Consider the following 27,534-nt stretch of genomic DNA (forward strand, 5'->3'; position numbering starts at 1 on the left):
GGGAACATTGCCAGGAGAGTTTTATGGATGTAGTTACCTCCTTCTGCGTCTCTTAAGAAATCCCACCTGGGCAGAGACAGATGTGCTCCATAGCACACGACACCGACAGGCAGGAAAACGCTTATGGAGTTCTGAAGGGTCCGTTTCTGCCTTCATTTGAAGCCAGGAGGGCCCGGGTTGCGGTACCGCAGCCCGATTGTGCCGAGGGGAAGCGCAGAGCGGCGGCGCGGGGCTCCGGTGCGCACGCACACACCCGCAGATCCCGCGCTCTGAGCCCAGAGCCCGCCGAGCCCGGCCCCGCGCTCCGCCCCTTCCGCCGGAGCGGGGCCGGGCCGCGCCGGCTCCTCCTCCCCGCGGCGGAGGCGCAGCCGGGCGGCATTAGCTCATCGCGGCGGCCGCTCTGCGCGGCCCTTTCTTCCCCCTCCCCGCCTCGGGGCTGCTTCCCGCCGGTCGGAGCGGCCGCCGCGCCCCAGCAGCCCCCATGGCCCTGTGCAACGGAGACACCAAGGTCAGTGCCCGCGCCTTCCCTCCCGCCCGGGCCTGCCGGGCGCTTTGTGCCGCCGCTGCCGGGCCCGGCCCGGCCTGGCCGCCTCGGCCGGCGGGCACATGGCGCGGCGGGGCCCGGCCTTTTCCCGCCGCCGCCTCCCGGGGCTGCGGGCGGCTCTGCGGCGCGGAGCGGGCCGGGCACGGGGAACGGGGCCGGGCGTCTGCGGGGGCCGGTGCCCGCCTGTCCCGGTGCCCACGGCCCCTGCCCCCCCGCCGCTCTGCCCGCGCTTAACGGTGGCAGCGCTGAGAAAATTAATTCATTTAACAGTTTGAGGTTTGATGTTTCTTTTTTTAAACGTTGGCTCGTGGTGTGGCCAAGCCCGCCTGGGCCCGGTCTGGTCGGTGTTACCGGGGTGAGACTGAACGGGGGTCCCAGCAGCTGCCCAGGTGCTGGTTTGGGCTTTACATCCAAATAGAAGCCGTAACTCCTTCAGCCAACTCGAGAGAGAAGTTGGTTCGTTTAATTGCTGCAGGTTTGCTGTGCAGGGGCTGCTGCCCCCGTCCCGGTGACCCCGGGATCCCGCCGCTCCCTCAGCGTCCCCCATGTCTGCTTTGCAGCCAAAGTGACAAAGGTGATGTGTGGGGGTGTCGCCCTTGCATGCCGGGGGGACAAAATTACTCCTGTGCCTTCATGAAATTGATGTTTTTTCTTGATAATGCAACCTCTGAACCACAACCCTGCAAGTTGTCTCATGCGGCTTCTGTAGTAAGATAAAAGCCTTGTCCTAGACTTTTAATCTAGTTTGCAAGAAAACGTGACTCTGAGGGGTTTTTTTAAACGCTCAGTTGGTCCCTGTTTAAGTTTTCTGACATGCTTTTCCCTGGCCATAGACACAACTTCCTTTCCTGTCCGGGGCTGCTCTTGGGCTCCTCTTCTTATGGTTGTGGCACCCAGGGCCAGCTGTGCCCCGGGAGGCCGGTCCTCTGTGGCACCCAGCACCAGCTGTGCCCCGGGAGGCCGGTCCTCTGTGGCACCCAGCGCCAGCTGTGCCCCGGGAGGCCGGTCCTCTGTGGCACCCAGCGCCAGCTGTGCCCCGGGAGGCCGGTCCTCTGTGGCACCCAGCGCCAGCTGTGCCCCGGGAGGCCGGTCCTCTGTGGCACCCAGCGCCAGCTGTGCCCTGTGAGGCCAGTCCTCTGTGGCACCCAGTGCCAGCTGTGCCCCGGGAGGCCGGTCCTCTGTGGCACCCATGGCCAGCTGTGCCCCGGGAGGCCGGTCCTCTGTGGCACCCATGGCCAGCTGTGCCCCGGGAGGCCGGTCCTCTGTGGCACCCAGCGCCAGCTGTGCCCTGTGAGGCCGGTCCTCTGTGGTACCCAGGGCCAGCTGTGCCCCGGGAGGCCGGTCCTCTGTGGCACCCAGCGCCAGCTGTGCCCCGGGAGGCCGGTCCTCTGTGGCACCCAGCGCCAGCTGTGCCCCGGGAGGCCGGTCCTCTGTGGCACCCAGCGCCAGCTGTGCCCCGGGAGGCCGGTCCTCTGTGGCACCCAGGGCCAGCTGTGCCCTGGGAGGCTCGTCCTCTCCTCCACGACACAGCCTCGCAGGAAATGGGTAACGAGAGCAGCTTCCGTGGGGGGCCGGGTCCCAGCAGCCATTGGAAATCCACGTGCGGCTTATCAAAATTTGTCTGCGGTATTAACGGGTTGGGCAGAATCTTGTATCAATCTCAGGGATTGCCAGAGTTTGAAGGAGTTACTTTCCAGTTATACTTGGAAATAAGTATGAGTAAGCGTTCTTATATCTGCTTAATTTTAATACCACAGGGAAACAATTAAACTCTTGTAAAACCTGTGCTGGCTTGAAAGTGCCAGATCAAGGCTCCTGGTTTAGGCTTGTCCTACGTTGTGAGTGTGGGTGAAAGCTCAGGGCTGAGCACTGGGACAGAGGGGCTGCTGCTGCACAGTGGGCTCTGCCGGGTGCTGCTGGGTACTCCAGGATCTGGCTGCTCTGTATGTTAATATGCTTTATAAATTACATTAATGAAAATCCTGTGAGTGTGTGGGTGTGTGAAATGGTGAAGAATTCCCTGGTTCTGCACAAGTGGGCTGTTAGGAACCTGTAAGCTTAGTTTAAAGTGCTAGGGAGGTATGGAGGGATAAGGCATGCGGTGTCCTTAGCCGGTAATGCAAGACTGGTGGCAGATCTCCTACCACAGCTCATTATAGAACTCATACATTTTTTTTGGTCACAAAAATACCTGGAAGCTTTTTTACTTCCAGCGGTACCAAGCAGTAGAGCTGAAATGCTGGCTTGAGGCCAACCCTGGTTCAGCTCATTCAAATCACAGGTCACCCTGAAAACCACATCATACGTGAAGGATTCCTGCTGTGAATCTGTGGGCAAATGGCGGTCTGGAAATAAAGCGTTTTCATAGCGTAATTGCTTTGTTTCATCAGTTGTGGAGAACAGTAGGAATCCTTCGTGTGTGATGTGGTTCGCAGGGTGACTTGTGATTTAAATTAGCCGAACTTAGGCTTTTTCCCCCATTTTTCTCTTGGTGTACACAAGTTCCATTCTGGTTTTAGTCCTGCTCTTGGGACATCACAGTGTTGCCTCTGCTCTGTCCCGTCTCCTGAACCGCCTTGGGCGGCTGTCAAACCAGCTTCGACAGAAGTTCTCAAATAGAGCAAGTTCTCCAGATCTTTGTGAAAATGGACAAGTCTAGGTATACCCCCACTGAGGGGAAAAAAGCTTTGATTAGGAAGTGGAGAGTCGGCGCTAGGAAGGGGTGCTGGCTCCACACACCCCGTCCCTGCAGGGCTGGGCTGCCTGGGATCCTCTTCATCTTTCTCCTGGCACACATACGATATACAAACACGTGAGCTAAACTGTGCTGGCTGCACGTTAACAGCACCTCTTCCTTTTTTGATTGTATTAAATGAAGTTTCCCTTGTTAAATTCGCGTTCAGAATCTTTAGCCTTGGAATTGTGCCTCTAGGTAGATAAAGCCAGATCCTGTACTGACTTACTGCCTTTCTCCTTCTTCTTTTTCCCCGTGTGGTTTACAGCAGTGTTTCTGTTGGGCTCTCTTCAGAGCTGGACCTGCTTAGAGTTCTGCTTGAGCTCAAAAGCAAAGCGCAACCCTCCTGTGGCACGGTCGGCGTGGTGAGAGTCGCCTGTGTTACCTCCCGGATGGGGCTTTGCTGGGGTGTGCGCAGGGGACGTGCTGTGAGGACACCGGCAGCAGACACCAGCAGCGCCCTGTGGAGTACTGGGAGAAAATGATTCCAGTCTGTAGTTTAATCCCACGTCTAAGGGAGCAGCGAGTTATTAGGCCACCAGTTGAATGTCTGGTTGTTTTCTTTCCCCTGGTGAGGTGCGTGTTGCCTTGCTCGTCTTGCATCTCCCCATAAAGAGATCTGTGTTGCTTGATGGATGTGGTGCTTTTACTGGATTTTAGCCCAGATGCCATTAGCATCATCTGAGGGAAAACCTTCTGAGCTATGATTAGACACTGGCTTTTGAGATTTTGAGAGGGTATTAATGGACTCCCAGTGAAACTCGGGCAATGAGCAATTACTTGAAGCCTTAAACAGCCATCTTGCAGGGCCACATAAACCATTACCAAGTAATCGTAGTGCTGCTGCCGGCATCTGAGAGTTCCTCCGGTCGCTGTGCAGGATGATGCTGCGCTGGGCAGGGATGGATCGGTGAAGGGCATCAGTTTCTGTGTGTCTTGCAGTGTGGCTGAGTGCATGTTGTTCCTTGAAGATCCTCCGATAAGGACACTGCCATGGAATAGCTGCCTCTTTTCACAGTTTCTTTCTTAAAAATAAGAAATTTGTCCTCGCCTTTTCCAGAAATCTATTTTGGATTTAGCTGAAGTTGGCCAGCCAATTCAAATGCGGTGGGGTCAGAGAGAACCATTGCTTTGTTCTGATGTGCAATCTGCTTGAATGCTGTATTCAAAAATCAAGGGTTTTTTTGAAAAATCATTTTAGCAGAGACATTTGTTCTCAATTTCCCCTTTTTATTCTGTCCAGGAGGTAATGGTAAGTGCAAGCTTAGTGCATGAGGCAACATGATGGGAAAAACATTTTTCTTCTGCCTTTGCACTGTCCTGTTTTGCACGAGCAAAGGGCACATGCTTTTAATTAGCACAGGGCGTGCTGGGTCTCGTATGGAACTGTAAAATGGAAAAAGCTGGGGTGGCTGTAGTGGTGAACAGGGCATACGACTTCCTATTTATGGAACACTCTGCCTTCGTTAGCTTCGTAGCATTTCTCTTCCTCAGTTTGTACCCTGTTTGGTTTTGGGGATGTCACGTTTGTGTGGCTGCTTGGGAGGGATGTGCTGTGTTAATGTGCAGCCCCTTCATCTTGCTAATGCATCTGCTGCTCTTTATAAACTTGAGGATTTTTTAATTTAGAAGTTTCTCTGCTAGCCTTTATTTTAATTGTAAATTAACACACGTAGGCAAGCTTTGGAGCTGTTAGTTGTTTCAGAGATGTGCCTTAGAGCCCTGCCCGGTGTCACACAAGGCGCTGCTGTGGGTGGTGTTTGCAGGCGGAGAACGCCGGAGGAGAGCTCAAGGATGGGCAGCACCACTACGAGGGAGCCGTGGTGATCCTGGACGCCGGGGCGCAGTACGGCAAAGTCATCGACCGCCGGGTGCGCGAGCTCTTCGTCCAGTCCGAGATCTTCCCCCTGGAGACGCCGGCCTTCGCCATCCGAGAACAGGGCTTTCGGTAGGTCCCGTCCGTGGCGCCGCTGCCCGCGGCTTCTGCTGTTCTCTCCTCTCTAACAGCGGCTGTGGGGTTGGCAGCGCTGGAAATTGCCTATTTTTTAATGTGCAAAAGCTCTCATTGTAGTGATGGAATATTGCATCTGGAGTATTGTGTCCAGTTCTGGGCCCCTCAGTTCAGGAAGGACAAGGAGCTGCTGGAGAGAGTCCAGCGCAGGGCAACAAAGATGCTGGAGGGAGTGGAGCATCTCCCGTGTGAGGAAAGGCTGAGGGAGCTGGGGCTCTGGAGCTGGAGGAGACTGAGGGGGGACTCATTCATGGGGATCAATATGGAGAAGGGGAGTGTCAGGAGGATGGAGCCAGGCTCTTCTGGTGACAACCAGTGACAGGACAAGGGGCAATGGGTTCAAACTGGAACACAGGAGGTTCCACTTAAATATGAGATTAAACTTGTTCCTGGTGAGGGTGGCAGAGCCTGGCCCAGGCTGCCCAGGGGGTTGTGGAGTCTCCTTCTGTGCAGACATTCCAACCCGCCTGGACACCTTCCTGTGTAACCTCATCTGGGTGTTCCTGCTCCATGGGGGGATTGCACTGGATGAGCTTTCCAGGTCCCTCCAGCCCCTGACACTCTGGGATTCTGTGATCATTGCATCCTTAGCGAATCCACAGAAACTCCTGAGTTTTGCTGGGGAAACTTGTGCAGCAATATAATTTTTGTGTGTTTGCTTCATAACGCCCTAATGTCAGTTCAATCTTTTCTGTTTGTCAGTATAATTTAGGAGGTTGCATTCTGAACATGTGTCTGCAAAAAATCTGAAAATATGTACCTGCAAAAATGTTGATGCCCTTGCTGTTTTACCCGTTAAACCAGGGTAGCTATTAATCAAGAAAACATTAGAACTTGAAAACTAGAAATCATTAGAGACCCTACTTGTCAGTTGGGTCTGAATCCAGAAATACACTGCACGTGTGCCTGTTGGTTGTGCCTGGCCACAGATAAGACAGTGGTGCTTTATTGCAGAGTTGTCTCTTTCCAATCAACTGGTAAACATTATATTTTAGTGAGTCAAACAGGTACTTGTTGATCTCTGCTGAAAACACCGAGAACAGAAACCCCAGGATCTGTTTGATGTATCAGTAGCTGTTGTGTGAAGAATTTCTCACTCAGAAATGTTCTGAAAAACACATTTTCTTGCCAGATCTTGTTTATCATTCTCCAACAATGGAGTCTTTAGAAGATGGACATACCCGATTACTGGTTTAAAAAGAATTCCTGCATCTCCTGTGTGTAGGACTTGAGGTGTGGGTCATGGTACTAAAGATGTTTTATCTCAGACCTGTGCTGTTTTGGTGCAGGTTCTGATGGAAAGACCTTTCCCCCTTTCTTTTCACAGTTGAAGGTTCTTCAAAGTCTCATGGTTAGACCCGTTGGACTTGCCATTCCAAATAATTGCTCTCTAAAATGTGGCAGAACCTTTTCATTCAAAAAGTCACTTCTGGAGGTTAAGATAGTGGTTTCGGGTTATCGGTTACCCAGGTTGGTCAATGAACTTTGTGTCCACAACATTGGTCAATCATTTGCACTCAGGAGAACTCGACAAACACTGACACCAGCCATTGGGCGCCTTGATTCAGTGACTGCTGTAAAAATGAGCTTGTGGCTCTACCGCAAGATTTGGATGTATTAATATATTCCACGTGTCATGGAATAAGCAGGTTTCATGGTGTCCAAGGTGGACTTGAGTGAGCTGAGGAGCTTCGCTTTGGTCTCTGCTGAAGTTCAAGACAGGCACTGAGACTCAACGTTTTCCTGAATTGTATTTAGATGTTGTATTTAAAGAGCCGACTCTCGATTTTCCCAGCGACAGAACAAATGTCCAGTGCCAAGTTTCATCTGAATGTGACATAAGAGTCAGCAGTTTCCACAGAGTCCTCCCAGTCCTGGTCTTGGGCTCTGCTGGTGTTAGTCCGAGTTCTGGCGCCAGCCCCGAGCTGGGGCTCAGTGCCTGCTTTTTATTCTGTAGTCCATTGCAAATAGCCTTTCCAGAGCTAGGTCAGGGTGTTTTGGAAGCGGTTTAAGGTAAACCAGAAAGAGATACATTCATACCAGCGCAGGAAGGTGTTGCAATAAAGCTTTCAAAATCTACATACCATGCTAGTTTTAATTTCTCCTAGACAGTTGAGAAGATGCTGATTTCTCTCTCACCCTCAATTTATAACTGTTTTTTCTTAATACTTGGGCAGATTGGATAACCTTTCTGTGTTCTGTGCGATTTTAATTGGTATGCAAAAAAAAAGCAGATTTTAAGACTCTAATTTTTGGAAAAGTGTGTAACTATTTTGACCTCTCATAAGAATGTTCAGTTTGTAGGTGGGGCCATATTTCCTTTAATTAATATTAAATAGTGTTCTGCACATATGGCACTTAAGCAAATGCCTCTGCACGTGGAGTTATTAGAAGCAGTAGTACCACCAGGCATTAAGAATTTGAAGGCTCTTTCTAGCAGAATCTGTGTTTAGGAAACTTATCGTGTCTCTGACTTGAACAGAAGTGCCTGTACATGGGTGGTGGGGACCGGTTGTTCATGGGCTTGTTACCACATGATGATTTCTGCCCGTGGTGCAGATGTTCCAAGTGCGCTGCCCGTTTCTGCTGCTTAAAAATGGAAAAATGCTATTTTGTCACTACTTGCACGACAAACACTCTAAATAATGCTACAAGTGGCGTGTGCAACTTCTCTCCCGTCCAGTTTTGCATTTCTCGCGCTGGAGGAGAGGTCTGATGTTCTCTGTGAAACACACAGTCCGTGAGTCCAAGGTCTGGTGCACCCGTGGTCAGTCCTGGCCAAGGCCAGAACACGTTGCCCAGCCGGCTGCTGCTTCTGCAGGTCACGGTCCTGCAATCATCCTGGTTTGCAAAGGTCTCTCCTCCCCTCTGCAAAGACTTGATTTTCTGTTACAGTGTCAAGTATTGACTCCAAACCATCAATGCTTGCACCTATTGGACTTTTAATTCACAACCTGTTGGTAATGCCATCGCACTTTGGAATCGGGTGGATTAAGGGACATTTTCTCAGCAGCTCTAGAAATTTGAGAGTCTGGTTTTTGAACACAGCTTCCCTCCAGATGGCACAGACATCACAAAGTGTGTATATATATATATCTCTTAATGCCAGTACTCTGCATTTGACCCCAGCCATCTTACTTCTCTCATAGTTGGCACTTGGCTATGAGGGATTTAAAATACAGTCACTTTTTAAGATGGCTTGTGTTTGTTTAAACTGATCTGGTAAACTGCTGGTTTTGACAGCTGTGGTGTAGCAAATTTAAGCTATATGTTAGGATATCTGTATTAAAATATATCTTAGAATATACGGAGTTCTAAGAGTATCATGAGACAAAGTTGATGTTTAGAGCAAATAGATGTTAAGGTAAACACTATATTTGAGTTAGTGTTTTCTTTATCTTTTGTCTGCAGAGCTATCATAATATCTGGAGGACCAAACTCTGTGTATGCAGAAGATGCCCCGTGGTTCGACCCAGCGATCTTCACAATAGGAAAGCCGGTTCTGGGGATCTGCTACGGCATGCAGGTGCTGGCCACAGATAAGTGTGTCTGCAGCCGCCTTCCAGGCCTCGTTTCTGATCCCAACTGAAGATGCGCTGCTAAGGGACCTGCTTTTCAAATATAAGCAGTATGCCTCGTGCACAAAAGATACTTTTAAAGTGCTAATTGGTAAACTGAGCACACTGTGTCGTCTTCTCTTGGCTCATCAATAGCATAAATAGTTTTTCGTTAAGTGCCGTGAACTGAGTTCACGCTGCTTTTCTGGTCACAATCAATATAACCCGGCAGTCACTGATTCTGCCTGGCTGCTCTTGCAAAATGTGTCCCTCGTGTAAATAAGTGAAATAGTTTTGGTTTGCAAGTGCGGAATGTTTCTAGCATAGTTGTTAAGAGCGCTTAAACCCTCCTGCCCCCAGAACACGGACGTGGCTCAGGGCTGGCTGGCGACCCCAGCTGGGGAAAAAACCTTCCAAGGAGACAAGGGATGGACTAGATGCTGCCATGCATCTTGTGTTGTTTTCCAGTGTTAGCGATTTCCTAGGCCTTCAGAGGTGCTGAATAATGGCTGGAAAACTCCTTTACAAGGGCTGGTAATTATGGAAGCAATGTTGGCACTCCCTGTTCTGAAGGGAAATGTGCATTATATTAAAATATGCCTTAAAATGCCAAGCAGATTGAAAAGCACATGAGCTAGCCTCAAGCAGGGGAGTTCCTTAAGGCTGACTTTATGGCAACTAACCAAGTGTGTGTTTTAACGCACTACTACTTCATTATAAAGGGTTGAAATCAGTCAGGTACAATGAGTATAATATCAAACTGTGTCTAAAAGGAAGTTTTAAATCTCTGAAAATGAAAGTAGTTGGAAAGTGAGACTCTAATAATACTTTTTAAAGTCACCAGTTACGTTTGTAAGGAAGACAAAAATCTTTATTTTGAGACTTCTGAAATGCAAAGTGCGGATATCAAACTCCAAAGGGCAAGGCGAGGTTTTAGAAAAGACACTGGTTGAGAATTTCACTGCTCTGATACAGCAAGGATTATGAAGAGTCACAAAAATAACACTAAGAGGATAGACTCAAGTTTTTGACTGGTTCTCCAGAGCTGAGGAGCCCGATCTTGCGAAGTTTAAGCCTGTCTGATGGCCTTTAGCTAGAGGGTAGATAAATCAGGTTTTTGCTCAGCAGCTTAGCTGTTTCTGTGATAACCGGCCTCAGGTACTCAGCTGCCTTGTGGAGCGGCCGTTCATAAGTGCAAGTCGCTGTACACTAAATCAATGTACGCTATTAAATGTGCGTTATTTTGCAAACTTCTGCTTCTTGTCTACTGCTCTGGGTGTCTGCTGCTCATTGTGTGCAGCTGCAGCCCCAGATATTCTCACAGGGCTGGCAAAAGGGAGCAAGCACACTACAGAACAATCATTAATTCTGAGGAGAATTCTTACCCTTTTGCAAAATTATATATTGAGTATAATCACGAAAAGCTGTGTTGGTGGGTACTAGCGGGCTAGAGCTGCTGTCAGCCACAGGCAGATTGAGGTGTAAAGCGGCACTAGATTTTGCGGCGCTTGCTCACGTGATGTTTTTGCCTTGACAGATGATGAATAAGGTGTTTGGAGGTACGGTGCACAAGAAGAGTGTCAGAGAAGACGGGGTGTTCAGCATTACTCTGGATAACACGTGTTCACTGTTCAGGTACACAGGCATTCAGATTATCAGAACAAGATTGGAAATACCAGTCTGGAAATTGGTGGCTTATTATAAAGAAAATAGTGAAATTGCACCCATGCTAATTTCTCGTAAAACTTGCAACACGTACCTAGGCGTAACTGCTCAATTGACTCTGGAAATGCAGATATATTTGCTCGGGATATTGTGTAAACCCTTCGTTTCGAAGTAGAACGTCCTCACTGAGGCGCCATGGGATGTACCGCAGCACGAGAAGCTTGGTGTTGAGCCCTTCTGCCCCGCTGTGCCGTGTGTTCCTCTTGTACTGGCTGCGCCCAGCCCCGTTTCCAAAGTTAATAGGAAATCTGAGAGCTTTTGCTTTCTACCTTCCTTTAAAATCACTTTATGATGTTTTATAAAACCATGATAGTTTGTCAATGCCTCTTGAGTTCCTTGTAATAGTTCAAATAGTTTACTCGTTCTTGCTGTCCCGATTTTATTAACTTTCCCCTGTGGGGCTATTGCCGAGCTTTACACCCTGTCTGAAGTCTGAGGTGCCCAAACTGTCCTGAAAACACTTAGGTTTGAGCAAGAAAACATCATTTTATTGAAATAAAAAGCAGGACTCCACTATCCTATTGACTCAGGGTGACGCTGCTGTCGGAGAGGGGATCTGTCAATATTTACCAAAAAACCCCCAAACAACACAGCCAACAAAAACCAAAACAAACCAACAAATACAAAACCCAAACCCTTCTGAATCAAGATAAATCACCTTTTGCATGAAGGATGTATCGTACAAGAACTTAGGCAGCTTCCAGTGGATTGGAGGCATCTAAGAGCTGGAGGTGACTCTTTTTGGGAAGAAAATCCTGCGTGTATTTCAAATGAGCCTGGTCAATCAAGATGTGCTTTAATGGGCTCCCTAAGGGCTTCTCTTGGAAACACAGGTAGTTAGGTCTTGGTTCTTTTTCTGATTGATTCTAGTGTTTATTCTGTGCTTAGGGGCCTTCAGAAGGAAGAGCTTGTGCTGCTCACCCACGGGGACAGCGTGGATAAAGTAGCCGATGGATTCAAAGTGGTTGCGCAGTCTGGGAACATTATAGCAGGTATTGATTTGATACTGAAATTGCCTTTTGATAGTGTTCGTTAAAGGAAGATATATGGCAGACAGTGGTTAGAGCCAAATGGGAACAGACTGTCTATTATTTAATTGCCAAAGAAGTGAATTGTTTTGAACAGTTTCTGGTGCATGTTTGCTTGTGTGTTGTGCTGTCCTGGAATAAGAAATAGACATGGAAATGAATGGTCCTGGTTTGAAACTCGTTTAAGGAAAACTTTGTTTTTACAGTTAGTTATTTTACAGTATGCACGTGTTGTTTCTGTTTCCAGTAAAACCTTGTGTGCTGTTAGGTCAGGGGAGAGGAAGATGTGCCGTAGTGTGCAGCGTAAGCAGTGGTTGGGTTTTGCACTGTAACAGTACAAGTCAAACACTCTTTAATTTCTGAAGCATGATTAACTTGTTATCATATTGAATATTGTTGCATGAATGTTCAACTGAGCAAAAATAATGTCGGCACTGAAAGCAGCGTTTCAGACACACGGATTATCACAGAAAAATGCAGGACCTTAGAAATGCGGGGTTTGAAAGCTACTCAGATTATTGAAGGGAAAGAGCCTCTTTGGGTTGCTTGCCTTGGAGATGGGAGACCTGAAATTGCTGAGTTGATGAGCCGCTTCCTGACATTTCCAAAGCATTCACCTGCTTTATTTTGAATCTTTCATTTAAAAAAGAGCGCCAAACCCCAACCCTTTTAGTGTGGGTACAACTGTGTCAACGTGGCTTGGTCCGAGGGTTGTACGAGGTATTGTGGTGAGGGAAAAGTAATAATGTGATTTATTTCCTATTTTCACAATGGTTTTCTTAGGATGTTGGAGTGTTTTCCTTGGTTTCTGAGGGATTGTGTGTTCTGGATATGTAACAATAACCTTAGTCTTAATCTTAACCAGAATCCTGGTGATTTGTGCCAAAATGTGGCAGAATAAATTGCTCCAAAAGCGTATGCTTGGCTTTCTTGGGTATTTCCCGTTTCTTGTTTTTTGTCACACTCGAAGGCATCGCAAATGAATCTAAGAAGCTGTATGGAGCACAGTTCCACCCTGAGGTCAGCCTCACCGTCAACGGGAAGATGATCCTGAAGAACTTCCTGTATGATATTGCGGGCTGCAGTGGGACCTTCACCGTGGAAAACAGAGAACTTCAGTGCATTCAAGACATCAAGGAGAAAGTGGGCTCCTCAAAAGTCCTGGTAAGTATATATATGTGTATATATATATATCCTGGTAAGTAAGGCTTCCATTCAGAAGCCCAAAGATTATTTGCGAAAGTCTGACAGAAGCACCGACACTGAAGAGTTACTCACATTAGTTTGAAAAATGCAAGATAGTCTTGATTTGGGTGATACATTAAAACAGAATTTGTGAAGTTTTCTCAACTTACATTGACTTTTCTTCCGAATCATTGACTGTAAGTCAGCAGTCTGTTCTGATTCTCATAGTTGTATCCAAATTGTTTGTTAAAGCTTTCCCTGTAGACAGCCGACCAAATGCGGGTGTTTGGTTTTTTTACCCTTTTTCTCCTCGTTCTTAGGTTTTACTCAGCGGTGGCGTGGACTCGACAGTGTGCACGGCTCTGCTGAACCGGGCTTTAAACCGCGACCAGGTCATAGCTGTACACATAGATAATGGATTCATGCGCAAAAGAGAGAGTCAGTCCGTGGAGGAGGCACTCAAAAAGCTTGGGATTCAAGTTAAAGGTACCATAGTTTTGTTAAATAAGCCCGCCACCACTAGTGACGTGGCCAGTCTCCTAAAATACACATGTAGTGTTTTGTTTCGTTGATTTGATCTTCGCAGTTCTCAGGCCTTACGCACCAAAGCACGGTTGCTAATTTGAAACAACCCGGGCCTATTCACGACATTTCAAACCTAAAATATTAAGCCCAACTTATTTGATCGGTGCAGATGATGAACTGACCCATGTCTTCTGTTTCTGAGGGCACAGCGCAGCAGCGGGAATGTGTCTCAGTCGCTTTGCTGGTGGGTGAATCCTCCTGCTCGTTTGGTTGCAGTTTCTGCAGCAGCCTGCTTGCCAGTCCTCCACTGGCACTTGATTTCTTGTCCTTATTCTCTTTCTTTCTAAACTGTGAGCTCATTTGGGTGATGGATTGCTCTTACAGCCAAAGTTACTTTTTGAAGTCGCATGCAGGTTGGGCTGCAGTATCCTGGTGCAGCAAAGTCTGAGCTCCGTTCTACACATATCTTTATTTTTTAGAAGTATTTGTACTTTTCGGGGTTTTTTTTAGTGGAAAATCTGCCTTGCAGTCTGCAGAGCGATAAACCTGTGCTCTGACAGAGGAGCAAATTGAGGGAATCCCTTTGCAAATGCTCCTTCTGTAGGTTGTGCAGTTCAGTGCTGGTAAAAGCTGCCAAAGAGCCTCCCTCTAAATTAAGAGGCATAATGTACCGTGAGTAAATAGCGCGTCATTTAATTCCAGTTGCAGAAAGGCCTTGGGGAAATACTGTCCTGTAAACTACTTAAATAAATCAAGTAAATTCTAATCTAAGAGGAGAAGCGAGAGCTGACCTTTCACACTGTTGCCTAGCCTCATAATGTGAAAAAATTACCCTCTAGAGTAGGGCTAATAAGAGAAATAGAGTGCTTTTGCTACATTAATTCTTGAGGTATTGAACAGACCTATTTAATGCAGCTGATAGTTAAAGGACTCTAATGGTTTTTCTTTTTTAAAGCAATAGAGTGAAACTCATATTTTTTCAAATTTGCATAAAAATCTTTCCTGACTTTGGTAACGAATTCCTGTAATTTCCTGCAGTGGTGAATGCAGCTCACTCGTTCTACAATGGTACAACAACTCTGCCCATCTCGGATGAGGACAGAACTCCACGAAAAAGAATCAGCAAGACCTTAAACATGACCACAAGTCCGGAAGAAAAAAGAAAAATTATTGGTGACACCTTTGTTAAGGTAATATTTATAATTAAAATTTGTTAAGGTAATGTTAGTAATTATTTGTTGGGTGTGTGTTTTTGTCTTGGTTTGTTTTTTTAATTATATGATTTGTAGATAAAACTTCTACGTCGGGCTGTTCCCTTCTGAAGCACTGTGCGCCCAGAGGTGCCAATGATCTTGTAAGTTGTGGATGACCTAAAGAAGTCATTGGTGTGTTACCCTAAGCCTAAACTTTTTGGCAATCAGTGGTCACAACGCTGTTCACAAGCGTTGTACTAGATCCACCATCGTGTTTGGATATACAATATTGTTTATGCAACAGCAACAAATGGCCAACCTTCCGTGTAATGTTTTTTCACCAAATGGATGGGTAACCCGAATTTGGGCACATTTCTGTTGCTTTGCTGCAGATGAGCCGTTTTCCATCCGGCAGCTCCCGGTGCTGGTGATGCAGGGAGAACGGAACATTTAGCGAGCAGTGATGTTCCTGTTGACTGAAGATGTTCTTTCCATTTGCTGTTCAACAAAATATGGGTTTATAGGACTATTTCAGCAGCGGGCTGCTGTCATAAATACTTTTCCTGTTTGTTTGTGCTTCTGCAGCTCAGAAGCATTTGTTGAGCAATCCATTATCTTCCTTTAGACTTTTGACAACCAAAAAGTAGATTGGTACATTTTTCTCCTTTCTCTTGATCTTCTAGATTGCCAATGAAGTGATCGGAGAGATGAATCTGAAACCCGAAGAGGTTTTTCTTGCTCAGGGCACGCTCAGACCTGATCTCATCGAAAGCGCTTCCCTTGTTGCAAGCGGCAAAGCTGAAGTCATCAAAACTCATCATAATGACACAGAGCTGATTCGAAAGTTAAGAGAAGAGGTAAACGAACACAAGGATGCTGGTGTGTCCTTCTGGTTCTCAGACGTGAACCTGCATGTCAAAAATGAACAACTTTTATGTTTTGCTGGTATAACTGTCTTGTGTTGATGGGGCCCATTCTTATGAGGCCATTTAAATTCTGTTGGAGTATGTTGCAATTTATTACACTTCTTTCTAGTTGCTACAGTCTCAAAGTTGTCAAAATCATTTGAGTATTGTCAGCACTGGATACTGAGGAAGATGACAACAGATTGAACATGGATTTATTTGGTGTGAATGACGTTGCTCACTGTTTTACTCCTTACCCTCAAACCAAAGCCGTGTTGTAGTAAGGAAGCAGAGCAAAACCAAAAGCCTTTAGCAGGAGAGTAGTTTCTGACTTCTCAGACAACTTTATTCTGGTTCAGGTGGAGCTCCTGGTGTAATGGGTCACTTATTCCTTCTGCTGTGTCCTGTTCTGAACACTAGTCAATGAGTAACCTGTAGGTACCGATGGTCCAGATCTGGCACATTGTGGATTCAGGCAAGAGCAGTGATGGGGCTTTAGTGAGAAGGTAATCAGAGAGAGGGCCAAAATTCTCCTCTTGAACCTCTTGTAGCATCCAGCACTGCAAACGCAGTATTATCCTCTCTCTTGAGAGAGAATAATACATTTAAGTGGGTTGAAATCCAGGGATAGTTCTTCTGGGTAACCACAGGGATGAGTTCTTTCTGTTCTTACGCAGCTTCGGCATCACGTTTCTAGGTGCCTGGTTGAGGTGCTGGGCTCTCTGCCAGCGGTAACTGGTGGCACACGGTCTGTTTGCCAGTTGTCAATTTGACAACCGCCGAATCTTAATGAAACAGCCCAGCGTGGACATGTATGGGTGATGACCAGAGCTTCAAGATGATGTGAACACAGGCGCTTGAACGGTGTGAAGATAAGCAGCCCCCATCCTGGCCCTTTGATTGTATCCCCGATCAGTCTGTTTGGTCCAAAGTCCAGAAAAGCTTTTAAACTGCTTTTCCTGTGCAGAGCTCCGAAGTGCTGTCATATGAAGCAAATGTAGGAGACTTGCCTTTTCTGACATTAGAACGCAAAGTTCTCTGACGGCCACAAAATACTCTGAGAACGAACCAACACAAGATATCACATAACCCTGTTGAAACGTGCTCAGTTATTAGTAAGTGCTCAACTGCAGGAGAGACGAGGGACTGTTTGTGATCCAGACTTGTGATATTCATCACTGTGCAAAGTATTTTCAGTGCTTTTAGATTGGTTTGAACATGTAGTGAAGACAGGAAAGGTCTGAATTGGTGAAGGCAGAGCCAGCTCGACCCTAGAGCTGTATTTACACTGATTGAGCCATTGATGCTTCTGGTTCAAACTTGAACTTTTTTGCCTTATCCGCTGTCCTGAAACCATTTTACAAAGCCCACCTTAACGTCTGCTTTTCTTTTCAGTGTTCATGTGGGAGCTGGCAGCCGTAACCTATACATTCGAGGCTTTTTGTTTGAATACGTAAGCTGGAGAGTAAATTGGTTTTTTCTTTTGTTAAGGGTAAAGTAATAGAACCACTGAAAGACTTTCACAAAGATGAAGTGCGGGTGCTCGGAAGAGAACTCGGTCTCCCTGAAGAGCTGGTTTCGCGGCATCCTTTCCCAGGTAGGACACGTGCTCTGTGCTGCGTAGTGAGGGGCTGTCGGTCACGTTGGTGGGGTTTAGAACATACTTCACCTGCATAATAATTTTATGTTGGAGCGTAAAACTTACATCTAAACAGAGGAATAAAAAATGGTTGGATTTATTAATGTTTTTTCTTAAGCAGAATCTTTTTTTCAGGAAAAGAGCATTTGAGAGCAGCTTTATGTGTAGTGGATTAAAGGGAAAGTTTTATAATGGAGTTTGCTTTTAGTTGCATTCGTTTCTTTTTAGTTGTATAAGCCAAAGCGAGAAGTATCAGGAAAGTGCAGCTGAATGCTGCCAGAGCTGTCAAACGTATCTTACTTGAAATAACGGTCTGTATCTACCTGCCTTTCTGAGGGGTATTTGCTGTTTTGAAAATGATGTTTTCTGCTGATATTCTCCATGAAATCAAAGTATACAATAGAGCGAAGTCCACATGCTTTTAAGAGGGGTATTTTTCTGTCCATGCATTTCAAGCTGTCCTGCAGGGTGGGTAGGAGCGGCTGGCAGAGCGCGGAGGCTGCTGTGCTAATGCACCCGCACCACGGGAAACACAAGGAAACAGCTGCAGACATTTCCAGCGAATTACACACGCTTTTGTGTTGAGTGGCTGGAAGGTCAAAGAGCCTTCAGGGGTCTGTAAAACCAGCGGAGACTCAAGTGTGCGCTATAAGCGGCTCTTTCATCCCAGCTGCCCAGCAAAGGGGAGGAGGAGGCTCCTGTTGGCTTTGCTTTGCTACCCACCGCACTTCATCACCACTAACTGCTGCTTTACACAACCATCCGGTTTAAGGTGTAGATAAATAATGCTTAAATGTGCCAAGCAGTTTAATCCAGAACAACATTTGTTTGTGGTTTGGTTTTTTTTGGTCTTGTAAGGTGTTAAGACAATTAAAGCATAGATACAATGGCAAAGTCTAATCAATGATTGACCTCCTGTTCCAGATGTTGTCATAGATACAATGGCAAAGTCTAATCAATGATTGACGTCCTGTTCCAGATGTTGTCACATATTGTAGATTAAAATTGGCTTTTTTGTTATGTAGTATAATGTTTTCTTGCCTTTGCGTTGCAGGTCCTGGTCTGGCAATCAGAGTGATATGTGCTGAAGAGCCTTATGTGTGCAAAGACTTCCCTGAGACAAACAACATTTTGAAAATAGTTGCGGATTTTTCTGCAAGTGTTAAGAAGGTAACAACATTGCTAAGCTCTAATATGCCCAAAAGAGTACTACGATCGTTCTGTGGTGGTCTGCAATGAGGTTTAAGCTACTAGTTTCAAACTCCTTGCTTATGCTCTTTAAGGAGTAATGCGTTCCAGTGCAACCCGCTTGAAACCATTGAGTATAGGGCAGTAGAATTTTTTTTGCGCTATGACTGAGGCAAATATTTAAGCTATTTCTGGAAAATGCAAGTTTCATATAGTAAATAAGTTTTGTTTTAGTTAAACTTTGTACAGAGGGGGATTTCTGGAGATTTTCCCCTCCCTGAGATAATTGTAACCTCCTCGATTTGCATGTCCTGACAATCCCTGAATGTCTAAATGAAAGCACAGGAGTGAGGAACTAGTGCTTGCCACATGTCCTGAACGAAAACATCACATTTTAATTGATGATGTTTTAGTTCTCAGTCTCTTAACCGTTATGACCTTCATGATTACTATAAGCTCACAAAAGAGACAAGTATAGCTTTGTGTAAGAGAGGATGAGCATAAGAAAAGAGGTTCAGCAGTGCAGTCCAATCCAATAAAACTGCCTTTGCTAAATTTAGTTATTAAATTAAAGAGGGTTTTTTTTAAGTAGTTCCAAGGGGTAAATGCGGGCTAAATTTAAGCAATCAGCTACTTAAAATGCAAATAAAATCATTATTTACAAGTTGTGTTTGCATGCTTGGGGGCTTTATTTAATTAAAATGTATTTTTCTGCATCGTTGCCCAGCCACATACTTTGCTCCAAAGGGTCAAAGCGTGTACAAGTGAAGAAGACCAGGAGAAGCTGATGCAGATCACCAGCCTACATTCACTGAATGCCTTCTTGTTACCCATCAAAACTGTGGGAGTGCAGGTAAATGGACTCATTCCAGGGGTGTTCTGAAAGCCGCTTCCCCCAGCGCGGCAGCTGCAGTGGAGCGCAAAACGCTGCTTTGTGATTGAAAATAAAGGGCTTGACTTGAGAACATGATCTTCAGGTGACTGGGATAGCTACATTATTGTTGGTGCAAAGGTGTCGAGACAACTGAATAGGCACTGGAGCGAATGGCAGGTGTGGTGTTTGAGGATATCATTGGCGCTGAATAATCCTGGTCACATATGGGCAGTTTCTTCATGACTTCAAAATCTCGTAGGCCTCTGCTGTATTCCTCCTGCCCCCTTTATGGCTGAGAAGTCCTGGACTGAGTTGGTCAAAAAAACCCCTCTGCTACTTACACTGGACCATGCTTATTGCCCTTTCCTGCACTTTTTGGAATGGTGGTGTATCCTTATCCTCGTCAGGAAAGGAGCCAGAGCAGGCGGGTCAGGGGACAGGAACACTCGAATCTGCGCCGTGACAAAGCGATCACCAAACGCCAAGCTGGGTTCTCACAGGATTGCTAACTTGGGAGATTTCATTACTGAGTAGTTGTGGCTGTAAACTACCTGTCTTTGTTTTATCAGTATTGAATTACATCTTGTATTATCAGCTGTGTGATCTTGTGGGTCGCTTCTGAAACTCCCTGCAGTCAGCTTTTCTTACTGTTTTTAATAGCGGTATCATCAGCAGATTTCTACAGGCTCTCTTCAGATGGCACCATCAAAATACCAGTACACAATCAGCCCCTGTGCTCAGGTCGCCTTATCTGAATCTTTCCATTCTGAAAATTTTCCTTTTAATACACCCTTGTTAGCTCACAAGAGGTCTATCTTAGTCTGTATTTTCTCATTCACTTGCTATCTATCCATGTACTGACTTCACCAGCTCAGGGTCTGATAAATGTTGGCACAAAGTATAGTCCTGTAGCCTACGGGATGAATGGGAAGGTATTGTGAACTATTTTGGCAGCAAACTGTGTTCAATTATTATTTCTTTAATTACAGGGTGACTGTCGTTCCTATAGCTATGTCTGTGGCATCTCTAGTAAAGATGCTCCGCACTGGGAGTCTCTTATGTTTCTCGCCAGGCTCATACCACGCATGTGCCACAACATAAACAGGTCAGTGTTTGCAGCTGTGTTTATTTCTGATGATCTACTTCATGTATGGACATTTAGCATACACAAGCATTCTCTTGTTTATTCTACGCTAGAATGGTTTTATATGCATCATACAGAGGTTGCAATTACACAATAAATCAAAGCAGGTTATTTCTGGAATTACTAGCTTGAAAAAGAATTGATAGCCTATCTCCTCAGTTTTATTTTTAAGCACTTGATTAGATGATATCCAGTGTAACTTATGCAAAATCTTTTTTGAAAGTCTCCAGGCCTGTGGGTGAGTTGTGATGTCTTGTGGGCTTTTCTTGCTTTGTGTCAAAAAGGGAATTTACGTGGAACTGTCGCTTCTGATAGCGCACAGGAAAGCTCCAAAGATGGGCACTTTAATCTTAATTGAGCTCTTTGTGAATATGCATTTTTGAGCTACTTGATTGAATAGCCTTTCTAGCAGCTGAAGCTGCTTAGATATTAAATCAGTTCTGGAGAATGCATATCATCCTTGCCTGGCTGCAGACTTTGACAAAACTGCTTATAATTGCTTATAGCAAAACCGCATTTTGTCACACAAGTGACACCTACTGCAAGAGGTATTATTCTTAAAGGCGAGATCTTGAATTGCAAGATACTTCTTCAAACTAAATGCAGAGGGAACAAAAGAAGGTATAAAATCAAGATTGCATGTGCAATTTCCAAGTATGTGCTGGATTTACAGCGTTGCTCTCTTCTTAAGCTCTGGTGGGTTTAATCCTCCCCACAGCTCGGGGGCTGGGTGCAGCATCTCATTGCTGTGCGTAGGGATGCGCTGCAGTAGCTGCTGTTCTGCCCAGCTGTGCCCGCAGACCTTGGCTTACAAACAGAAATACAGAGTGTAAAGCTCGTGCGTTCTTCTGCTTTGGATTGTAGACAAATGTTCTTGGTTTGTATCTACAAACTCGAATAACTTGTGTGAACATGTTGTAAGTCTGTGTGTGAGGCCCATCAGGCGATATTGTGCTTTGCTTTTTGTTCTGCAACATATAAAACAAAAAGAATGAGATGGAAACAATATAAAGCTGATGTGACTGGTTTGAATGCAGAAGATAGTTTATTACAGCTCTAGTTATGTAGATTTTTAAATCGCTATGTTAGTGCCCTGTGATGAAAACACAGCTATTCATTAACAATAGGGTTTACTGTTTACTATTTAATGTTATTTTTTGGTGGTTTCCTATTAAGAGCGAAGATAGAAATTGCAAGCACTTATTAAGCAGCTTTCTCAGAATAATCTTAATTTTTACTGGCATCAAAGTAAAATTGAAAAAACGCCTTTTTGTGATAGCACTGAGTTAGTGTTTCTGTTTTTCTCAAAGGATCATGCTCTTGAATAAGTGCTTGTTTTCCAGAGTCGTGTACGTGTTTGGTCCCCCGGTCAAGGAGCCTCCCACGGACGTCACTCCCACGTTCCTGACCACGGGCGTCCTCAGCACTTTACGGCAAGCTGATTTTGAGGCTCACAACATTCTCAGGGAGTCTGGTAGGTGCTTCTCCTCATCCCCTGAGTTTTGCAAACTTCTCCAGAAAGAACCGTAAACCAGCTGAAAGTCGATGGAATCCTTCTCTTTGCTGGTGAATCCTTCTCTTTGCCGATGATCTCCATCATCAGCGTTTACCTGAAGTGAAGAAACATGACGTAGTTTCTAAATCGTGGTGGAAAGAGGGGAGCCCAGATAGTACGTTTCTAATGGTGGTGATGCTCGCGACCTGTGGTGTTCTCATGTTCTCAAAGTGAAAGCTGTATTTGTAAACCCAGCCACGTTGGGCCAGCAAACAGTGGTTCTTCAAACCACTGGATGGTTTGGTGCATGGGCAGAGTCTTGGAATACAGTAGTTCTGAGGTTCAGCCTATTTTCTTATTTTATATTTTAAAATTAATTACATTTGAAGGTGTGATATGATACATGTGGGAAGCAGTTTGTCAGACTTGCCTGTATTTAAATGAAGTTAAAGGATATCTCTTGGAAAACGCATGTTCTGTTTGCGAGGTTGTCATAACAGAATTCGTACGAAATCGGCCTCAAAATGCTGAGGATAACACTGTCAGTTACACTTGTAAAGCTGTAGATGTGTCTCGCTAACTTTTGGTGACACGTGGCTTCGTGTGAATGAATCGCTCCCAAAAATAAGACGTGAATTAGTTAGTGGAAAAGGCTCCATGTGCACGCAGGTGAGATCCTGTGGCAGCGCAGCCTGCTACGCACCCAAATACCACACTTTTGGATCATTTAAACCACAAAATTAGGGACTCTGTGTTGGCTTTCAGAAGAGCACATTTAATAATAATAATAATAATTAAGATTGTCTGGAGTTACCAATCAACCCCCAGCAACAGGGATGCTGAGGAGCTTTCTCTTAAATATGTTGAAGACACAGAGATACTGGGGAACAGCTTTATTTGGCTTGATATGGGAATAGATAAAACCTCATGGTTATGTTATATTATGTGGGAAGGAAGGCAGATTTTGAACTTGCATTTGCGGGGAAGTACAGGGCTAATGGAGATCGTCTGGTTTTGTTCTGCGTGCCTGCAAACCCTGAAGGTGTTTCAAGGGGCAATTTGAGTTGTTATACACACCGCTAATTACATAATTGTATAACAAGTGTGATCTTCTGAGGTGTGGTAGCAGTAGGGAAAAGATCCCGGAAGATCTAAGTGTAATAATAATATATAATAATATATAGTTCAAAGTACGTGTGGGGAATTCTGTGAAACTTCTATCACGTTGGTGTCTTTAAACCAAATTAACGCACTTTGTGCTACTGTTTTCTGAAGGTTATGCTGGAAAAATTAGCCAGATGCCAATAATACTGACACCGTTGCATTTCGATCGGGACCCCCTCCAGAAACAACCTTCCTGTCAAAGATCGGTGGTTATTCGAACTTTTATTACAAGCGATTTTATGACTGGTATTGCAGCAACTCCTGGTAATGAGGTTCCAGAAGAGGTAATGTGCATTTTCAGGTTTCTTTTCAACATGACCTATTGTAGTATTGCCGATGCCTCGTTTTGACTTTCTTCCCTCTCTCTTGGTTCCTTGTCCTGACTTGGATTTTATGGCAATTTTTTTTGGCTTTTTCGTAGTATTCATTAGGAAGAATATGATGGTGTTTGGGGAACAAACCTCGCAAAAAGAGAAGCTGGCAGATGGCTATGAGAAACTTGCAGGCTTTCCAACAGAATTGAGCCAAAGCACCATCAATTAACAAAGAACAAACACCCCAGCTCTTCCTGGGATTTTGAAATTAAGTTGTTTCATTAGTAATTGGAAAAGTCCTGACTTCAAAAAATGGCCCTTGATCCCCACTTCGAATTTTACTGAAACCTGCTGTTTGACATCTCAATGCGCTGGTTTCTCTTTAGGTCACCGAAAGGATTTAGGAGTCAAGTTCAGGCGTATTTTTCGGGGAGACTTTGTGTCCAGGTTCCAGTACTTGGTCTCTCTGGGAATGCACTGGGGATGAAGAGCAGGAGTGGCTTTTTTACAAACATACTTCCAAAGCATATAGGCACCGATTAGTAATCGTATGTGAGTGAAGTCTGCCGCTTAAGGCAGCCTGTCCATTTAAAAGGAAATTATTCAAGGCTAAGTTACAACATGAACTGTTCCATTAGATAGCATGAGGATTCAAGTTTGTGTTTAAAACAAAACAAACACCAGAAAAGCCACAACCAAACAAAAACCCCCATGTTCTTCAAAATGTAAAACGGTCATTTTAACGCGAAGTAATAAAGTGGTAACACAATAGAAGAGATGGAAAATACCTGGATTTATGAGAAAATAATCAGATTTGATTAAAAATCTTCTGTTTTTCCACGGGGAGCAACTCATTGATTAATGCTTGCACTGTAAACCAGCCGTGTCAGCGGCCTTGGTGTGAGACGGGGCAGGTTGAAGCTGAACTTCTAAGGATCAGCAACAAATTCTCATCTAGAATATTTTGCAAATGTGAATTGGGTGTGAGCTCTGGAGAAAAACTCTCAATGGAAACTCCTTTGGATGCCACTTTCGGGGTTTTGTTGGTGTGGGGTTGGGTTTGTTGTCAGAGCTGCCTTTGTGTTTCGAAAGGGGTTCCACTGCGAGCTGGTGTCCTGTTCAGTGGTTCAGCCGGAGGTAACGGCCTGAGAAGAGTCTGCCAACAATTGATGGCAACACAACAGCCAGTGTTGCCCCTCAACTTTCAGTTTGGAAGCTGAGGCGTTTATTATCAGGTTTATTATCTGGTTTATTATCAGGGCCAAACATCAGCACGTGTAACTGCAGATATCCTGAAGCCAGAGGTTTTCTCGAAGCTGATTTTATTTCTTAGTTGGTGGTCATATGCTAATAGCTACAGGCTCTTTCTCTCCTGTGTATAACACAATTAGTGTGAACGCAATTCTCCTCTGTTAAGCTTTTCTCAGGTAGTTTTTCTCAGGTCTGTTGTACATGCTTTCTACTGACGATTTTGTATTTTTCCTCCACAACAGGTTGTGTTAAAAATGGTGGCGGAGATCAAGAAGATTCCCGGCATTTCCCGGGTGATGTACGACCTGACATCAAAGCCGCCAGGAACGACGGAGTGGGAGTAATTAACTCTTTTTCTATTGAAGTACTGTGTGCAGTCGAAATCATATCAGAAACCATTCCCAGTGTTGACATGCAGTACTGTGAAAGAGTGACTGGAGCTGCTACATCGCATCAGATTCCTCTCCGGGAGCAGAGACCTGCGGTTAAGAGCTTTGCTGGGGATGAGAAGGAAGTGAGGCTGAGGATTTGTACGGGTAAATAATCATGGCAGCGTGGCCGGTGCGCAGACAGATTCCTCTTGCTTTTGCCTTTGTCTTACCCATTCTTCCTCTTTTCCTGTGTTTTATTGTTGACTGTCATTTCAATGTCTCTTTTTTTTGCACACTGTGTACAAGGAGGCAGTTTATTTTACTTCTACCCAAAGCGTTGTTACAGCCTAAAAATGCAAAATGAATTCTTTGTGACCAACTGCTTTTGAGCGGATTTATTATAAATAAATATTTTGCCAAATGGAGTAGTGAGTAACTGTTGAGTTGTGGAATTACTGTGTATCTGTCGTATACTGTTAAGCTTGTTTTATATTGTTTGACGTATTAGCCCACAGCAATAACATTGAGGTCCGAGAGAGTCACGATGAATTACTATGAAATGACCTGTCTGTCTGTCCTCGCCCCCTTTTGCATCGCTCGGTAGGTGTGCGTGTCAGTAATGGACGTGTATACATCAGATACTATTTAGTGTGCACTTCATGTGTGCGTATGTCCAGTTGCAAACAGACAAGGATCTTTGCTTCTGGGACTCCGGTAGGATCATAGAAACGGGAGTGAGGTTTGGAAGCTGTTGCACCAGAGCGACTGGATCTGCAAATCCTCCTCCTGTTGCTTGTGCAACGGTCCCTTCGCAGCTGCTCATGTGCTTTGCTTACCGTTTATTTTCTGCACATTTGCTTTTACAGGAATTTTTGGTATGTATCGTGCTTAGCTTGATCTTTGAGGTCATAGTAGTCGTTAGTGTGGAGTCAGCTGTCGGCAGTGACGTCCCCGATCCCCATAGATCCTTTCCGTCACCCATCTTCTGCTGTTTATGTCGTTACGTAAGCAATAATTGGAGCGGTGGTTACTTGGGTCGCCTGTGCTTTCCTGGTGTGTCGAGGCAAAGCTGTTTGCACCCACCCCAGAGGTTTGGGCAGATCCCGCGGTTGCCGTGCGGCAGGAACGGTGGATCCTGAGCCGGGTACCTCCCGGTGGAACCGCACCCCACATCCTTTTGTTCCTTTAAGCGGTTGTGTTTCATTCAGCTCCAAGATTACCATAGTATTGCGGGGGCGAAGTACTTGTTTTAAACTGTTCCACAACATGGAGTATTTCATGGCTGTAGCTACTTGCATTTCCACTTGTGTAGATTTGTGAGCTGGAATAATGGTTGGAAGTGTTTGTTCTATATTCTTTTGATTGCACACGTTTCCCTGTTTTTCTCTCATTTACCGCCTACGCGTTATGGAAATCCAGTTTAATTTCTGCTTATAGGAAGCGGTGAACTCGTGTAAATGTGTTTTTTTGCCGAGCGGTGTGTTTTCGGGTGCGGAAGGAGGTGGCGTCGCAGCCCTTTGGGGACACAGGTGCGCGGGGAAGCCGAAATCTGCCCCCTCGCTTCCCTGCTCTGGGCACGTTCTCTACCCTGGGAAAATTGAACTTAATTCATCTCTCGGTTGCCCCCTTTATGAAATATGGGGGTGGTGATTCTCACCTACGTCCATCACAACCTCTTTGGATGAGCTTTTTGTGGTGTAAGTGAAGTATTATCAATACAAATGTTCTTTCATTACTGGACTGTGGTCTGTAAGAGCTGTTAAAAACCACCGTAAGTTGGTGTTTGCTGTGGCAGGATCTGTTTTAGCACACGTTCTGTTGAAAAGCGATTTTCGCAGTAGCTTGTCTGGAAAGCAAGCTCCCTAATGCAATCATGGCCTTGGGGGACATTTTTGTCAGAAGAAGCTGAGGGAGAATGTGTTTTCCTGTTGTGTTGGTGTCTCAGATGTGAAGGGTGCAATGACAGCGGATGGCACAGCGGTTGTTGCTCGTCAGCCGCTCACCAGCAAAAGGCAAACCAAGAGGAATTACTACCAAGTAACGCCAAGGATATAGGAATCATAGTAAATAAATCTGGACATTCTTCCTGGAGTTGCATCTGAATTATAGGTGCGGTATATACATGTGTTCTCTGTGTGTACTGGTGTGACATACGTCTTTTAATCACGTCTGTAACAGAACGGAGCTTGGCCACAATTCCCGTGCTCTTTAGGAACATACTTTATTTTTTTTAAGCCAGAAAATTGAATATTGAAAATTTTAGGCTTAAATTATTGCACTATGATCAAAATGTCTTATCCAAATGAAATTGGTTGTCTTTAGCGCTCTTGCCCCGTCTGACACCGGTGGTGGGTTGTTGTTGGGAAGGTTGGTGTTACCCAGCGGTTCGGAGTGTTTGCTATGGAATCCATATGTATGGGACACCCAGAAGTGGAGAGAAACATAATGCTCTGTTCACATTTCTTAAAAAAAATATATATATTTAGCACCTAGTTTACAAACTAATAACTGTAGCTGCCCTGTACAATTGTTCACCTCGAGTCTTCAGTAAAACATGTCAGCAGTTAGAGGAATTTGTATTGGGGGCGTTCCCCGTCATTCTCAATTTTTAACATTTTTCTGCTTGTGAGATGATCAAGTACTGTGAGCCTTAATTTTTATCCACAAATAAAAATATTATGTTTGAA

General features: G+C 45.3%; 1 protein-coding gene across 2 annotated transcripts; it reads left to right on the forward strand.

Moving 5' to 3' along the window:
- Positions 1-323: 323 nt before the first annotated feature.
- On the forward strand, positions 324-27,534 carry GMPS (guanine monophosphate synthase). Of its 2 annotated transcripts, none has more exons than XM_065073382.1 (16): positions 324-508; positions 5,045-5,226; positions 8,701-8,815; positions 10,384-10,481; positions 11,460-11,563; positions 12,570-12,763; positions 13,105-13,270; positions 14,348-14,499; positions 15,186-15,359; positions 16,899-17,004; positions 18,101-18,216; positions 18,962-19,087; positions 20,098-20,213; positions 21,596-21,726; positions 23,023-23,195; positions 24,719-27,534. In XM_065073382.1, the coding sequence occupies exons 1-16, from the start codon at positions 482-484 to the stop codon at positions 24,818-24,820; spliced, it is 2,082 nt and encodes a 693-aa protein (XP_064929454.1). In that variant the 5' UTR covers positions 324-481; the 3' UTR covers positions 24,821-27,534. The 2 variants fall into 2 exon arrangements, with proteins under 2 accessions (XP_064929454.1, XP_021149801.2); XM_021294126.2 differs by lacking the exon at positions 324-508 and adding an exon at positions 3,706-3,854.

The sequence above is a fragment of the Columba livia genome, chromosome 9 (assembly GCF_036013475.1).
Source record: "Columba livia isolate bColLiv1 breed racing homer chromosome 9, bColLiv1.pat.W.v2, whole genome shotgun sequence".
NCBI classification, from domain to species: domain Eukaryota; kingdom Metazoa; phylum Chordata; class Aves; order Columbiformes; family Columbidae; genus Columba; species Columba livia.